The 17,136-nt window shown below is 37.0% G+C and overlaps 1 protein-coding gene across 1 annotated transcript in view; it reads right to left on the reverse strand.

The window, feature by feature from the left end:
* Nucleotides 1–17,136, reverse strand: part of cdh13 (cadherin 13, H-cadherin (heart)) — a 137,231-nt gene that overhangs the window by 47,068 nt on the left and 73,027 nt on the right. Inside the window, exons 7-8 of the mRNA XM_077710933.1 lie at nt 16,620–16,764; nt 3,359–3,537 (exon numbers count right to left, since the gene is read on the reverse strand). Coding sequence (XP_077567059.1) covers nt 3,359–3,537; nt 16,620–16,764 — 324 coding nt within the window. The remainder of the gene's footprint in view (nt 1–3,358; nt 3,538–16,619; nt 16,765–17,136) is intronic.

Consider the following 17,136-nt stretch of genomic DNA (forward strand, 5'->3'; position numbering starts at 1 on the left):
CAAAAGGCGCACCGACTGATTAGGGCTCTTAACTATGCCAGACTGGTTTCAACCTTGATTATGCATTCAACAAAAGGGTAAAATGTATTTGGATCGGACAGGAGTGAAACATTTCTCAGTAGTTGGGATTGCAGCAAAACTTTGACATCCCTTCACACTGTACATTACAGGAAGTTTCTTCACTAAAACCCAAATGTAATGGAATCCTAATTATGTCATTACAAACAACAGTGTTTGTCCTGCTGTTTTACTACGTCAAAGTCACTGCTCCAGTAAAAAGCTCATTACCACAAGTAAACTATTGTTGACCTCAAACTTCTTCATAAGCCTCATTCTCTGAATACTACAAGTACATGTTGTCGGGCACTACATTGTCAGTGATTAGGTCACTGCTCACGCCTGTGTAAGTGGAAAACTTGTACATCAACACCTGGCTATTTAAAATATCATTACCCATATGTAGGCTTAATTATTAGTTTGCACTTATCAGATCATATTTTGAGATTACCCTGCCAAAAGTACATGCATTAAAATGAAAAAAAAATCAGTGTATGGAGTACTGACTAGATGATTGCCTTTTCCGCCAACATGATTTAATCAGAGTAACAGTCAAGGAGATGGCAAGTATATTGGTGAGAGGGGGTTGAGAGGTGGGGGGGGGGGGGGGGACTATCAGGCAAGACCAAAGAGAAGGTGAATGAAGATGACGGTGGAATAGAAGAGGGCAGTTGGTGTTAAAAGAATGATGCAGATGAAGGACACACTGCGTCAACCCTTAATGGGACCAGTCATAAGGAAAGAACAAGAGAATATTTGAAAAAAAAGACCCTAACGCCAAGTGAAGCAAACATTTATGTGTTGAAACTCTATCCCGCAACCCATGGTGGACATTTGATCTGAATGTAATTTACCTCAGTAGAACATGGAAGCAGATGGATGGCTTAGGCCGGCTTTATCGATTGGCTTTCTCAGTGTTTAGTCCCAGATAGACCACAGAGCATGAGCGCCAGAAAGTCAGGCTGCCATTACCAGTCTGTTCTCCATGGTTACAGCCCAACACAACCTCCATGCAGTAAAAAATGATGGCAAAGATAGACGTGTGAGGATATCTATGAATGTGCTTCTGTTAAAATGATAATACTATCATTGTAACTTATTCAAAGTCTTCAGTGTGAACATCCCAAGAATTAAATCAGTTGAAAATAATTTGGCTCCGATTTGAATAAAATACATCACATGATATTCAATAAACAACTGAAAAAGCTTGGTCAGTGTCAATAAAGAATGTATGAGATTTCACATCGCAGTGTAAATACATGCTTTTTAGCAATTTTCCATGTAAAGGTTACGGCTAATGAACTTCATTAGCATATTAATGAGACAAAGATATTCAAAAGGGACCTTATTATTTTGTAGACTAAAAAGGAATTATTGCAATCCTACGCGCCTGTTTTTTTATTGTTATTTTTTGTATTCTTTAATTATTTCCATTTTTGCTACTCGTGGCATGGAGAAAAAATATGTGTGAGAGATGAAAAAAATGCCACTGGGATCACTGTTATTTTTTTTAGTATAATGTCCACTCATGTACAGTATCCTCTCCCCAAATCACTCTTCAAAATAAGTTTTACTCAAATATTATCCTGCCTAAATTCGCTGGTATAGATAAATAGATAAATATAGATAGTAAAGGAAGCATGGAATCTTTTAAAAACTGACATCTTTTTTCGGACTCTTAAAAATATTGTAACTTGCATTTAGTGCAAATACTGAAAATTGCCGGATGGTGTTTACAGCTTGATAATTTAAACCATCCATGAAATGAGAAGGATAGTTATTGTAAAGTGAAGAGCATAACACTGCAGTGGAATAAATTCTCATATGATTGGATTCAACGACACAAGCAGTCAAAACCCAAATTGATTTCAATTTGTCAATTTTCTCTTGATTGTATCCTCTCCACCACCGACATTACATTGTCTGTGGATCTTATCTTTTACAAGAAAGACTGAACAGCCCTGCATACTAGCAAGTCAGAGAACTGATTAAAAGTTTATCTCTTTCACATATACAGCACAAATATGATGCGAACATAGGATAATCTGCACATGTTGCTCCCATAGAGAGCATATATGTATTATTATTTTACTTTGGACCAAATGTACCATTTACAACACACAAATTTAGGTGTCAGATGAACAGTATTCTTATTGTTCTATTTAAGGCAATGGAATAAATCAAGGGCAATTCGATGGTGAAGTGGTCCTTCCGCCAGACACTGGTGTGGACAGTCTGGGTTCAATTCCCACTTGGTGGCAATGTGATAGTAAGCATGAGTGGTTGAGTGAGAGGTCTGTTTCATATTGCCCTGTGATTGGCTAGCAACCAATTCTGTGTCCCCTGCCTTCTATCCTTGGTTGGGTGGGATTGGCTTTTGCTTCCCCCGTTACTATTGTGAGGACAAGTGGTATAGACTTGGAGAGGCTGAAAGATATTGAATGATCGCATCCAGCCTCATCCAGTCCAAATTGATTGGATGTCTCTTGCCATCAACTCCACCAAACCATGATTATTCAATGGCAGCCAGCTCAGTTTGAATACATTTGATTATATTGCAGTCAATGCCAGTGAATGAGTTAATTAGGATTAACAATTTCTCTGGAATTAAATTAAAAACCTCGTGTTTTTTGTTGACAAAAACTATCAGATGACTAAAATTGTGACAAATGATTGAATCATTCTTTCTAAGAGACTACAACTGAAATGCAATTGGTAAGAATACCTTCCGTTTTTGATTTTATTTGAACTAAATCCTTTTGTGAAAGAATTAAAGCTAAAGAAAGATACTCCATGTTCCCCATTGATATTCCTCAGTTCCTTCATGAACAGAGCAATGACTCCATCCTCCATGCTTTAGCCGTCCTACTAATCAATTACACTTTCATTTAACAGTATCCTGTAGTTGGGCTGAAGCAGCTTATTGGTGCAGACAACATTGCTGCAACAGTTCCGGATGGAAGGTTTTCAAGGAAGCTTGTTGGACACTACCTCAGCGGGTGAGTGAATGTGTATCACTCCAATTAAACAGAGCACTAAGTGTCTGACAACAGCTCATATTCCTCCTCCACGAGCGGACCCAATCGATGTTCTGGCATTCGCTAGCGTGCTAAAAAAGCAATCATTGCAGCGTTACACTCTGCTAAGTGGAGGAAATGGTATACTAATAGGGCACCCCTAAAATGACTTAATGCACATTTCCCCCTGCCTATGTTCATGTTATAAGGGAAGATAACATCTTTGGAAAGCACCTGACTTGCGTGATCTTTATATGAAAATAATAGATGGAAGAAAACCCTACCTCTCTGTCAAGTAACGTCGGTGAAATGACAGTAACAATGTCGCCTCTCTCCGCGTCGATGTAGAACATGTTTGGAGACGGTTTGTCTGGCGATTGCCGAATGATGTTGTAGCGCAGAGCGGCATTATCTGTAGCAGGGTCATCAGCATCAAACGCCATCATTGTCATCACGGTTGTTCCTGGGGAATACAGTGACAAGAACATCATTGAAGGAGCCATTAAACCATTGCCAAACAGATAACACCAGAATGTGAGTGAACAGAGCTGACAGAAGAGGTACACAGACAGAATATGAGTTTGACTGGAAAGTGTGTGCACGCACAAAAATTGGAGTACTTAAATATTTATCAAGATTTTCTAGCATGCAAACCTCAGAAAAGTATGCCAGCATAATGCAACTACAAATACAAACATTTCAAATACCTTTTCTTTTTCTTTACCTTGCATATAACAGCGCATGTTTAATCAGGTAATGACATTCAAACGAAATCTCATCTCATTTTCTGCACAGCTTCATCCTCACTAGGGTCAGGGGCTGCACACTATCGCACCTGACTTCAAACAATCATTTTACGCTCACACTCATACCTAGGGGTATTTCACAGTGTCCAATCAGCCTATTATGCATGTCTTTGGAATGTGGGAGGAAACCTTAGTACCCATAGAAAACCCACGCATGTCCGGGCCAAACATGCAAACTCCACACAGGTAGACCGACCTGGATTTGAACCCAGGACCCCAATTTGAGGCCAACACGCTAACCACTCAGCCGCTGGGCTGTCCTCAGATCATCTCTGCAAAGAGATGATCTGATGAGTCCATTTGTTATAAATTGTACATCCTCAATCTGTTGCTTGACTGCGATGATGTTAATTGTAAGGCGTGCGCATTCATCCGCGCAATCAGACCGAGTCAGGTCATGCCCCATTTGAGTAGTGTGCACCCCCATCCCAAAACAGGAGCTGCAAAAGGTTCTAAATTGCGTCTCGCTCCAGTGCTTCCTGTTCTTGGTGTCATAAACTCAGAGTCAGACAAACATTTGCTCGAGGCTGTCAGTTTCTTCTTGGAGGAGAATATGACAGCACACCGATAGAAGGGTATATTCTATGGACACAGATGGGTACGTTCACAAAAGTGGATTTCTGTCACTATAAAATTGGGGACAGACAATTTTGCTTGTTGCTAGAATGATTCCTAAAGAAAGCAGTGACAACACTCTGCTAGGCCATCGTGACGACGACAAAAAGAGTTTCTCACTCAGAGATTCAGTTTTCAGCTGAAGCCCATGTTGTAGCATTTATTTTCAGACAAATGTAATCTTTTGAAGAAGATGAATTCATCAAAATGACCTTACAGCACCTTCAAGACATTCCTAAAAAGAGTGAGAAACATTCAAACAATGCGTTAGCAACCGTTAATCTTTTCATTCCTCTGCGTCAGGCTTCGAAAGAATGTTCAAATAGCAAAAACCTAGTCAAAATAAAAAATAAAACTGTCCAAGTAAAATAAATGAAATAAAACACCAACACACTGTAGTGTCATATCAAAGCTATTAAAAGTAAAAGGCTAAATTGTTATTAACCAGCTTGCCAAATTTCAACTTAATATTATTTACAGATGGTTCTCGTGGGATCTACTCTTGTTATATATATATATATATATATATATATATATATATATATATATATATATATATATATATATATATATATATATATATATATATATATATATATATATATATATATATATATATATATATATATATATATATATATATATATATATATATATATATATATATATATATATATATATATATATATATATATATATATATATATATATATATATATATATATATATATATATATATATATATATATATATATATATATATATATATATATATATATATATATATATATATATATATATATATATATATATATATATATATATATATATATATATATATATATATATATATACTGATATGCTATACCATTTATTAATAGGTCTAATGTGAAATTCTTTTTTTGTACTAATTAGATAGAGTTTAAAATACTGCAATGAGAAATGCTGCAAAGTATGTGTCTATGAGAAAAAGTGACTTAATCCATCTGAAGGTAAAGGATGGCGAGCTGGGGATTTATTTCCTTTCCTTTTGGACTTCAAGGTGAACCAATAATGTCAAAGTAAACCGATAATCCTTCCTGGGTGGACTAATTACACAGTGCCATCTCCTTCATTACCTAAACTCTGTTCCGCTTCAAAGACGGAAAGTCAGACTAGCAATGACATAGCCATCTCTCAAATAGACCTGCACACCAGCAAATACACAAATTAAACAAATTGAAGGGAAAGCTTAATCTATTCCAAACATATTAAGAATCACCAAAAACATTCCAAAGATAAACCACCAATGAAAACTGACCATTCAGTAAAAATTAAAATAAAACAAAATGAACATATAATGCTACTGTATGCTGTGCTATGTCCAAATACTTTTGTGATTTCAACTTCGGTCCTGTGGCAAGATCTCAGACTGAGCTTTAATTGAATGGTTTTGTAGGAGGATAACACGGGGTGATTCAAAAACAATGGTGGTAAAATAAAATGGACACATTGATTCAGTTTTTTATCCTCACGAGCTTCTGCAGCCTATTCTAAGTAAATGTTGACAAATGTTATCAATTCCCAGATGTAAGGACAACATTCAAAACAAAATTCACACTTGGGGTAGTGTGATGACACCGCATAGTTGTCACCTCCAGCTTCTGTAACTTCTCATTCTTTCAACTGCCAAAAGAAGGCAAGTGAAGCAAGCAGATGTGTGGGTGTCACTGGGGATAAGGTTGATGCATGTAAAAAGTGGAGATGTAGTAACAGATGTGAACAAAATACATAACAAGTAAATGTGATGCAAGAATGTGTTTGAACAGGGTGCGTTTTGTGTGCGCATCCAAAGGAGTGAGTGTGACATAGCCAAAATGATTTCAACTTCTGCACCATGTACAATGTCTATTGTAAGAGCTGAAATGGAATTTTCTATTAATCAGACTCAAGCGAGTGAGAAAAAGCAAACGGCTGTCCTCGGGTGGGACATCAAAAGAAGCGCGAAATGATTCATCACATGGCGTATTGCTGACATTCACCTTTCGGGATTGAAAATGTGCATGTACTGGCATAGTACGCAGCTTCAATTGAAGCCTACAGAACTGCTGCTCATAACACTTTTACCAATTCATGTATCATCCAAATATTTTTACCACTACATGTGAAAGGTAGTGGGTTTATTGTTCACGCCAACAGACTCATTTTAATGGTCAGTTTGAGATTTTAGTTCCAAGTTAACCACATGCTCTACTGTAAGATCGAAACAGCTTGAATATAAAGTAACTTCCATTTCATGAACAAAGGAACAACATTCATTTAAAAAAACGACCTTTAAAGAACCATTTTTCCTATTCCACACAAACACAACAGGTTTTACAATTCCACAACAAGAAATGAAAGTTGACAGACGGAATTGCAGTGACAAATGGCACACAAATTGAAAAAGAAACATGGCCCACTTTAACAAAACATACAATAAGATAAATGCAGATGTCTCTCTTCTTTTCTTTGTCTTTCTTTTGTTTATTTTTAATCTGCCTTGTTATTCCCCTTTCCTATTGAATTGCCTTTTTGAAATTATAGTACTTATTACTCTTGGCTTACAGTATGACATGATGTATTTATTTTGTTTTATTTTTATTCCTCTCCTTTAAACCAATGTCAACATTCATTGTGGCTATAATTCATTGGATCACAGTTGAAAAAAAAAAAGAGTTTTCTGAGGGTAAATTATTTAAATCAATAGTTTTTTGGGGGTATGTTTTATTTCCATATTTACACTGTCAGGGCACAATTATTGCTTCTATCGCCGATTCAAACGTTTGGTGATGGGAATTGAAATTCCATGCATAAAAATGATGAGAAAAACATAAAAACAACTTAACATAATAAATAATTAAGATAACAATAAAATCAAATCTAAACTTGGTAATGTAAAAAAAGTTAAATTCAATAACAATTTGATTAAAAAAATAATACCAAAGGAGTCATATATAAAAAAAATAAATGTTCTTCTGTTAAGGCTAAAAAAAAAAAAAAAGTCCAAGACGGTTAGTTGAGGTGATGCACATCCGAAAAATAATGAAAAATAGGGACATGCTGACTTCATTTCCACTTGTTTTTCTGATAAATGAATTCAATCATTTTCCGTACCATCATTAGAGGTGGAGTTAGGAGCCTATCCCAGCTGCCTTCAGGCAAAATCAAACAAGACCCTAGAAAAACTAGAATATGTAATGTTAACAGTAAAATAACAATTTAGCGAAATATTTACTTCAGCCATTACTTCTCTTGAAGCTATATTAAAAAGCCCTGGCCTGGAAGAGTTTTTACCGGTTCCAGATCTGCTCGACCTCAGCTTCTCAGCAAATCAGAATTGCTGCTTATTCATGCATCTTATACCTGAGTAAAATGTAAATTCTTCATCTCAGATAAAATAAAATTGGTCTTGGACCAGAAAATACTACTAAAGCTCCCCTCACCACTTGCCATCTTCTTTGCATCCAAATATACATTCCAATGCAACCCTAACATCTTTATTTAGTTTCTGGTATTCAAACATGGGGTATTGTTTACAATGACAAACCCTCTTCTGGCTTGCACGCGTCTGTACTCCAGGCATTCACCCATGTTTGCGGATATGTCGAGCGAGATATCAGCCAATTTGGGATTGTACCTGGGCTGAACAAACAGAGACTAAGTACTTAGTTTTTCAATATGAATCCATGTAAAAGACATGTCCACACAGTAGGCTATTTATTGTATTAAATGCTCAGCAGTCAACCAAAATGTGTGCATGTAAATGACAATCGTCCTCTCAGCGTAACATGAAAAATGCACCATCACCCTGCAATCAAGAACCAGCTGAAAATACATGTTATGGATACTAATGTGGGCGAGGCACAAATGTTGTTTATGTTGAGTGCGCTTGGATGATTCAACATTCTTGCACAGACCAAAATAACATTTTAAATCACATTTTTTTTGGGTCTATAAACGGTCGGTGGGAATGATATTTATCTCTCGATGCATGATTAAACTATTAGACCCAAGGGCCTCTCTGCATTTCTGCTCTACTTGAAACAGTGAGTATGAATTGGGTTGTAGCCTGCATTGTCAATGAGATATTGGTGGATGCTAAAATGCAAAAAACAAAAATGAGAGAATGCGTGGTTTAGATTGGGCTGGCCATTTTGGTATCCCTACAGTAAAAACAAGTTGAATAAATAATATACATACTTGTGCAGATCCACTGTATGAATACAAAAGGACACATGCATGAATAGGGGTCACAGTTCTTCGCTAAAGTTTGCTAATTTGCTTGGTGAGCTAGAATTCAAAAATACAGTATCATAGCATAAGCCCTCCTTTATGATGGCAACCTCCCCTCTGATTTTCAAAATGAGCCCACAGACCCTGAAGGGATGCTCTGAATCTTTCGTAATCTCCCAACATTGGAGCTCCGACTAATTACTCCACTCTTTAAATTAAGACAAAAGATACTATCCTTTTAAAAAGACACTTCAATTAATTACCTGCAGAAAATCTTTCTAATTCCGTACTGTTGTCTCAGTTAATATACTAACTGAGAACCTATTAGTAGGCATTAATCTGCTCTCAGCCAGAAAAAGGAGGCAATCAGCGCAAGACAGCTTGCTCACTGTACTCAGACTGGAGACAGGAAGAAATCCACTAATGGCACAAACAGGGATTCAAACTATACCACAGACCCCGTGTATTGAATGATAATTTAGTCTGCAAAATTCACTTTCTTGATTCCTGCCAAGAGGTCATGGTGGTTTGCATGGGTGTAATAGGCCATGGCTTACAAGGTTCTGTTCTTCTTGGCACATGTGTAAGTATTGTGAGGGCATTCATCTTCTGTTGTGTTTATTGTCACTAGGTTAGATATGAGTGGGGGCCGGGGGGGGGGGGGGGGGGTAGAGGCTATTGCAACTAACTATGAGCAGTAGGCGGGCTACATCCTCAATTGGCTGCCAACCAATAGAAAGTACATAATTTTGCAATTATTATTCATCATGGATGAAAACTAAATTGTAAATAAGCTATACAGTATAGCATCCATGTAGTATTTTCTCATCTGTGTCTATGTTTGGTATGGTTTGTCCTTGAATGTCATCACTTGATTCCATTTCAATCCTATACAGAAAGGACTTGGGGGATATGACGATTGCTAATGCCAAGATGTAATTGTCATGTCCTAAGCAACCTTGATATACAACATTGTGAAAGATAGTATTATCACTGTGAGCAGATGTGGCTCAATCCTAGAAAAGAGTGAATAACAACAAAATATTTGACCACTGAGGTTTGAGTTTGGTTTTAGCCTACTATTCAATACTGATTGTTATTATACACCTGATTATAATGGACATGCTGGAATACTACTTTGAATAATTGATTAGCTTACTGTCCTGATGTATCTCAGAAGAAAGAAACAATTAAAAAGAAAAATCAATTTGTGTGTGAAATAACCAGGGATAGCTGAATCTGTTTTCATTTAAACTTAATTACGGAGAATGGTGTGCCAAACAAAATTACACACAAGGATAGTCATTATCAATATGGGGATTCACTGTACGCACTACCTATACACATGCCCCAAAGATTTGTTTTATAGCCTGTTTTTTTTCCTGGGCGGTATTTACAAAACTTCACTTTGAATGATGCAGACAGCCAATGGCACACACATTGCAACCATAAAAATGAAGATATTTCTACAGTTAGAGCTTCAAACTTATTAGGGTGTAGAGCTGCACCGGAACCTAATGTTTATGTGGGATGCTTCTGCTAGAAAATCATTTTGAATTAAGTTAGATTTTCTGGCATTTTATTACAAACCAGCACTATAAAACATGAGTTGGTTAAGAAAAAAAGTTTGCTTCCGGCAGATGACCGCCGTTAAAAATTAGATGCTCTTGGCAACGTGATGTACCAGACTGTAGGACAGCCCACATATAAGACAAGTAAACAACAACACACTGCCGGGAGGTTTAACTCTGAAAGCGAGAATGGTTTCTGGCTCAGGTTTAATGCCAGAAATATGGCAGGCTTACAGGAATGGACAGGCGAGTCGAAGACGATCTGGCTGACAGTGACGGGTGATGTTGCGCAGTCAAAGAGCCCAAAAAGATGGGCCGGATTTGTTGCGACAAATAGGATTGGTCACATTTTAGACGGTAATCCGTGAGTGGAACTGAGAAAGAGAGGTCATTGTGTGTAACTGGATACAAATCGTAGATGGCCGTAAGAACAGTGTCAAAATTCTATTCATCACTACCAAGAGAAAGAAAGGAGAGATTGAAAAAAAAACTAACATGGAAACATAGGCAGCAAGCAATTCTAAATACAAATCATCAAATAATTTCATCACACAGCCAAACTTTTTTTCACTCAAAGCTGGCCAATATTTTCTCAAATTGATAATACTGTTTTCCTTTCAGTCGTTTTAGGTACTAAAACTACAATGTTAACTTTCAAAAGTGAAAACAATTATAATAATAGATCTTAAGTATTTAAAGATTTGATTGATGTATTACGACCAACAACAAACGTATTATAACTGAATTAATGTAATCTCAAAAATTAAACACAAATCGGTGCTTGTGAGATATATATATATATATATATATATATATATATATATATATATATATATATATATATATATATATATATATATATATATATATATATATATATATATATATATATATATATATATATATATATATATATATATATATATATATATATATATATATATATATATATATATATAGACTTATTTTGTATAATCAATCATTTCAGATAAAAATACCTCAATGTAATGTTTGCACAGTGATGAATTAGACCCTTTAAAACACTACCTCGTTTTTATTCTCGCTATGTGGTAATTACCGAACACAAATTTAAAAAGAATTACAAAACCTTCTTCCCATGTGTAGTTCTTGGCATATTTAACAGAATGCTGGTGCTTTGTTCCCATCTGTGAACCTTGTCATCAGTGCTTGTCTGACAATTCCAAATCAATACTCAATCATGGATGTTGTGCCCTTAGCTGCTGAGCATTCCCTGTGCAGAACTTCAAGATTGCAGAGCCTGAATACTAGTGGCTAACACCAACTAAAAGAAAAATAGAAAGTGTAAAGCTACGACAAAGAAGATAAAGTTAGAAGCAGACTTCGAGACGACACTGCAGTGCTACTTCACTCAAGCCCAGCAGGACGCTGAAATAATTTGGAATAAAATAGGAGGTGGTGAGAAGGGAGTGTGACAGACAGGCTAGATGAAGGAGAGTGACTGGTTCAATCATCTTCTCATCAGTACCTCTAGCACAGATCAGTTTTTCAATTACCGGATGGAGGGTCCGAGAAGAAAACATGCTTCACAACAGGCTTCCGATACATTTCAAACTTAAAATGTCTCAACATTTGTAAGCAAAGATTTAAATAAAAATGCTGCCTAATTTGTTTACATCAGATTTTCTATCTCACGAGGAGGGAAGAACAAATGAATACACCAATGTACAGTTGCTAAAACCAGAGGGCTACTGAATAAATCATTCTCTGGGTTTGTTGGTGAAAGCTCAATAAAAAAATAATATTTTCCTGATTAAATTCCTTAAGCCCATCATCATTACAACACACAAAAGCCTAAAACGCTCCTTATTTTCATCATAATTTTCCCAGTTGGTAATGATTAGTAATGGCATCATTGAAAGCTTGTTCAAAATAGATATGTATAATTGTGATTTTAATAAATGCAGAAAATGCCGAAACCAAAACGAAATCAAGAAGAAAGGATGAACATACATTGATCAGTATTTAAAATAGATTTTGCACATCCTAGAATACTAGGGAAAATGGCCGAAAGAGTTACAGAAAATAAGTGCAAACATAGAGAATTCACATATGTCAGATTCTAATTTTAAGCACAAATGTGTGTGTCTACACTGTACACCAAGCGGGTCTATTGTTATTTTTGATGGAAGGGAAAAACATTTTGTGATAGATTGTCACAAGGTTAAGAAAGTGATCAGGGCTTTTCAAGTCAAAGAAAAAGACAGGGAATGAAATAATGCGAAGAGATTGGTTTGTCTGATTGCTGGACTTTTGAGGCTTTGAAAGTTGGGCTCAACCAAAGAAACGGGCCTTTGCCGAATCAAAGCAAGGGACAGATAGCCAGGGCCAAGTTGATATGAGACTTTGTGAAGGGGCAAAGGAGAATAGAAACCTTTTAAAAGATTAGCAGTGCTCAAGCAGTGGAACAGCCACCAGGGATCCAAGTGTAGAGCTATTGTTGCATCTTCAATTTTCAATCCACGCTAAACTATATTTGGGGCTCACCAGTCAGATCTTGGGCTACTCTCCTGGTCTGATTTAAGAATACGTCCTCATCTGCATAATAATCATACACCGCTCAGAGGGAAAAGAGTGGAGACACACAAGAGACACCGAGGTAAATTTTGAATCTATTTACAGGTATCTTTGGAGTGCCGAAAGCAAAATAATACACTTCAGCCCTCAGACATGCATTCAAAGAAAGTATTTTCTTGTTTGCATACATTCAGCTCAAATGTGTATTGAAAAGAAAGCCCCCATTTAGATGACTCTTATTGCTGTATTTCACATCCCTCCCTGCCGTAATTTAAAAGAAGATGGCTTGGTTAAAATGGCTTGCAAAAATCAATGATGCCTTACTGGTGAAAAGAGAACAGAAGCATACAAATGAGTAAATACACCGAAATAATCTTACTGAATCAGTTGGTTGCTTGGTTTACGCACATGCATTTGAAGACATTAAAAAAAGCTAGTGTTCTGAAAAATTGTGACACTCTGAGTATACATAATATAAGTAACATTTAAACTAAAAGACATGGGGGTAAGAAAACGAAGAAGGGAGAGAAAAACATGGTAATTTGTCAGAACAACAATGCTCCTTAGATAATTGGACAAAACTCTCAGGAGACGGCTTGCACATGAAATTGCCTGGCCTTTTCGCTCTGATGAGCTGCTGATAGGTCCATTGGGACAAGGGTCTCCTGGTAGAGCGATGAAGATACTGCTCTCTAGCAGTAGGAAAGAGCCAGCCCCCAAAAAGTACAGAAGCAGAAACCGTAATGTGACAATCAGAAACTATCATGCAACAAATTGCCTGCTAGGTGTGCTATAATATTTATTTATGCTTTCGTATGCCGCAGCGTTAGGCGAGCTACACACTAGACTGGTCGCCAGTCAGCAGGAGGGCACAAAGAGGGGCAAACGACCATTCACACTCACAATCATACCGTCACCAGCGAGAATCGAAACCAGACTGCCCAAAGCACCAAAGTCAGGCAAGAAAATTTGTAAAATGTTACTAAGCAGTAGACAAGCAGGGCTTTTGAGTGAGTTGGATCTGTTCTGGGGTGTAAATGAAATGCACATCTTCACGCAACATTCATTCATTCACACATCCATTTGTTTTGCTAAATTCAGCAACATATCTGACACATTCTGGCAAAATAAACATTATGGTCCTGTCAGTTCAAAGCTTCTTTCTACTTCAGAGGCAAGAAACATGATCATTTTACTAACAGTCCTCCCATATATCGGACGTCAATCAACGACAGCCATTGAGTTAATGAGGACAAATGATAATCTGCTCAATCTGGTTTGTTTGTGAGCTCATGAGGCGCAAACAAAATCTATCATGCCTCCCTTCACAGTGGGATCCCAGGCCTTAATCATCTATTATGAACACAAATTAGTCTGGAACACCAAAGGAAATTGCAGACTGAGTTATTATTTTCATTTATACTCAAATCATATCCAATTACATATAATATGTCATTTAGATATTCACTTCTCAGCATGGTGCCACCAGAAGAACATTAAACGGAAATGTTGAAAACATTATAGTTTGATCAAATGATTTCCACTGTGAAAAATAACTTGACAATGTGCGTGTGTATGCGTGTGTGGTTTGCCTTCAAATTAGATTACTATTAAAAGACATTCTTATTCAATCTCTATTGTATTGTGCCACTAGTTCCGCTTGCCTATACTAAAAAAAAAAAAAATCATTTCTTATCAGCGTTGAAATGGAAAATTACATTTATGGAGAGAAAGGTGGAAGGATTACGAGTGCAAAAAGGCAGCTGAAGAATATTGGCAGTAGTATGACAATGCACCAGAAACAAAAAATCCGAAAAGCCAGAGTGAGGTGAATGGGAAGGAAAAGACAAAGGGGGCAACGAAAAAGAATATGTAGAAGAAAAGTAAGAGTGGAGGAATAAACATAAGAAGAAACAATTTGGCTGTCTTTCTTATCGGCCGGCACAGAAATGTCACTGCTCCGTGACATTCTCTCCCCCAGCTTCCCGCTGTTGCCCAGCTGCAACTGTATTCACTCCCAGCAGGCTGCAGCTCCACGCTAACGCACTGCACTCACTCAACTGACTGTAGACACAAAATTACGTGTCTTAAAACTAATGTGTAATGTACATACTGTAGAGGACTGCAATTGCAAGGCGAATATCAAATACCTGCAGGGTCAATCAACTGATCTTGCCTAATCTTGTCATCAGTGGCAAACAGTCCACACATGGAAGCTGTAATTTGCATGGCTCAAAGAAAAATAGCAAAGAAAGTGCGGTGTTCTTGGTGGTTGTAACTACCAATCAAATCTTTGGTGCCTCGAACAAGTACACCACAAAGTCATCTTGGGTTGTTGATGGATTCTAATAAGAAGTGTGCAAGAACGATTTTGTAAAACATTTCTGAACTAGACTAAAATAGACTTACTGATGGCGTAGTGGTTCATTCACCTGACAAGGTGGGATAGAGTCCCACATGGGGTTTGATTGCAAGTGTGATTGGTTGTAATGTGTCGGTGTAAGTGCTCTACGACTGATTGGTGACCAGTTTAGGGTGTAGTCAAGTTTTTCTCTACATCAGGTGGGATAAGCTCTATGACAAGGATTAGTGGTGTTAAAAATGACTGAATGAATGAATGAATGAAAGAAGACTGTGAACACACTTTTTTATAACCTCACCTATGAGGGGGAACATCTAAAAGTATAAAATGACAAATGGCGATGGCATTGACATCTGAGAGAGGCATAAATGATACGGTGCTGACAAAATGACAAAGTAATATAAAATAGATGGGGTAGATAATAGTATTTGCTAAAGGGGAATATTTGAAAAAAAAGACTTGCATGTTGATGTAAAATGAAATTCAGAGTCGTTTTTGGCAGTTTATAAAATCCTTGATGAGAGACATTCATTTTAACCCAAATGCAAATTCTGAGAAACCGTCAGCTATATTCGTGACTTGAGGAAAATGACACCCTAGACAAATCCCCCAATTATTTCAGAGCAAAAAAAAAAAACTTTCCACAGTTCTATTCACAGCTACCAGATGAAGTTAACAAGTTCCGATAAAATTCTCTTGGGAAACCTGTCATTTATAATTCAAGCTCTAATTTGACAAAGGTGGCATTTTCATTCATTAATTCATCATTCACACCACTTATCGCAAGAATTGCATGGATGCTAGAGCCTTTCCCTACTAACTATGAGCATAAGGAGACACAAAGGTACACTTTTGTGTTCTATTGAAGACCACAAAAACACAAACTAACTCAATTATTCAATACATCAAATATAGGCACTTCACACCCAATATATAACTGATAGGTTTGAAAGATGAAGCCCTAAACTTTAGGCACTAACTTGCACAAGTACTGAAGGAACCTGAATTCATGAGGATATTTTCCACAGTTTCAGACTTGCAGTCCCCAACAGGGACATGACGCTTTTTTCAACTCTACCAATCTGCTTTATACAACCAATATGGGGGTACGCTCAGGACTTCTAAAGAAACTTTGATGGTGTTCTGCTTTAGGACACGATGTAGGCCATGAGACCCAATAGTCTTTCAGCAATTCTGTCTTGGCAGGCAATTGTATAAGATGTGCATGTCTCTTGTGAGAAATGTTTGTCTCTGTTTTATTATTTAGCCGCACGAATGGGACTTGAACACCATCCACACAATTTCCACTAACATTCATAACTAAATCAAGTGGAAATCATTCCATGAGGGTTATAACTCGGTAAAATGCTGCATCACCTACCTGTAGGTGATCCCTCGAGAACTTCCCCAGTATATCGCGTCTCTCTGAATATGGGCCGGTTGTCATTCTGATCAATGACAGTGATGACGAGTATAACCGGTCCCTCAACGAGGTTTCCATTCAGGTCTGTGGTTGAAACTTCCAGCTGAGAAGAATGAAATAAATTAACACAGTTCATTCACAATCATTTATGACAAGATTATTTCATTCATACACCGTACCATCATTGATGATGATATACGTCCGTTCCATTGTATACGAAAGAGTGAGCAGTGATTTTCCATCTAATCTATTTTGACTAGAAAACCTGGCCTTCAATGATCATGTTTCAGTTTCACTGACCATGCCAGCCACAATGAATTAGACATCTATTGCCGCAATGCCAGTCAAAGAGCTAATTAGGTTGCCTACATACTGATGCAATTTTGTCCCATTTTATAAATTGGCCTTTTCTCGATGCCTGCAAGGATAGGTTAAATAACTTGAGTGAACCTTTTGATCAGACACTTTTATACAA

This window comes from Stigmatopora nigra, chromosome 2, assembly GCF_051989575.1.
Source record: "Stigmatopora nigra isolate UIUO_SnigA chromosome 2, RoL_Snig_1.1, whole genome shotgun sequence".
Classification (NCBI taxonomy): Eukaryota; Metazoa; Chordata; class Actinopteri; order Syngnathiformes; family Syngnathidae; genus Stigmatopora; species Stigmatopora nigra.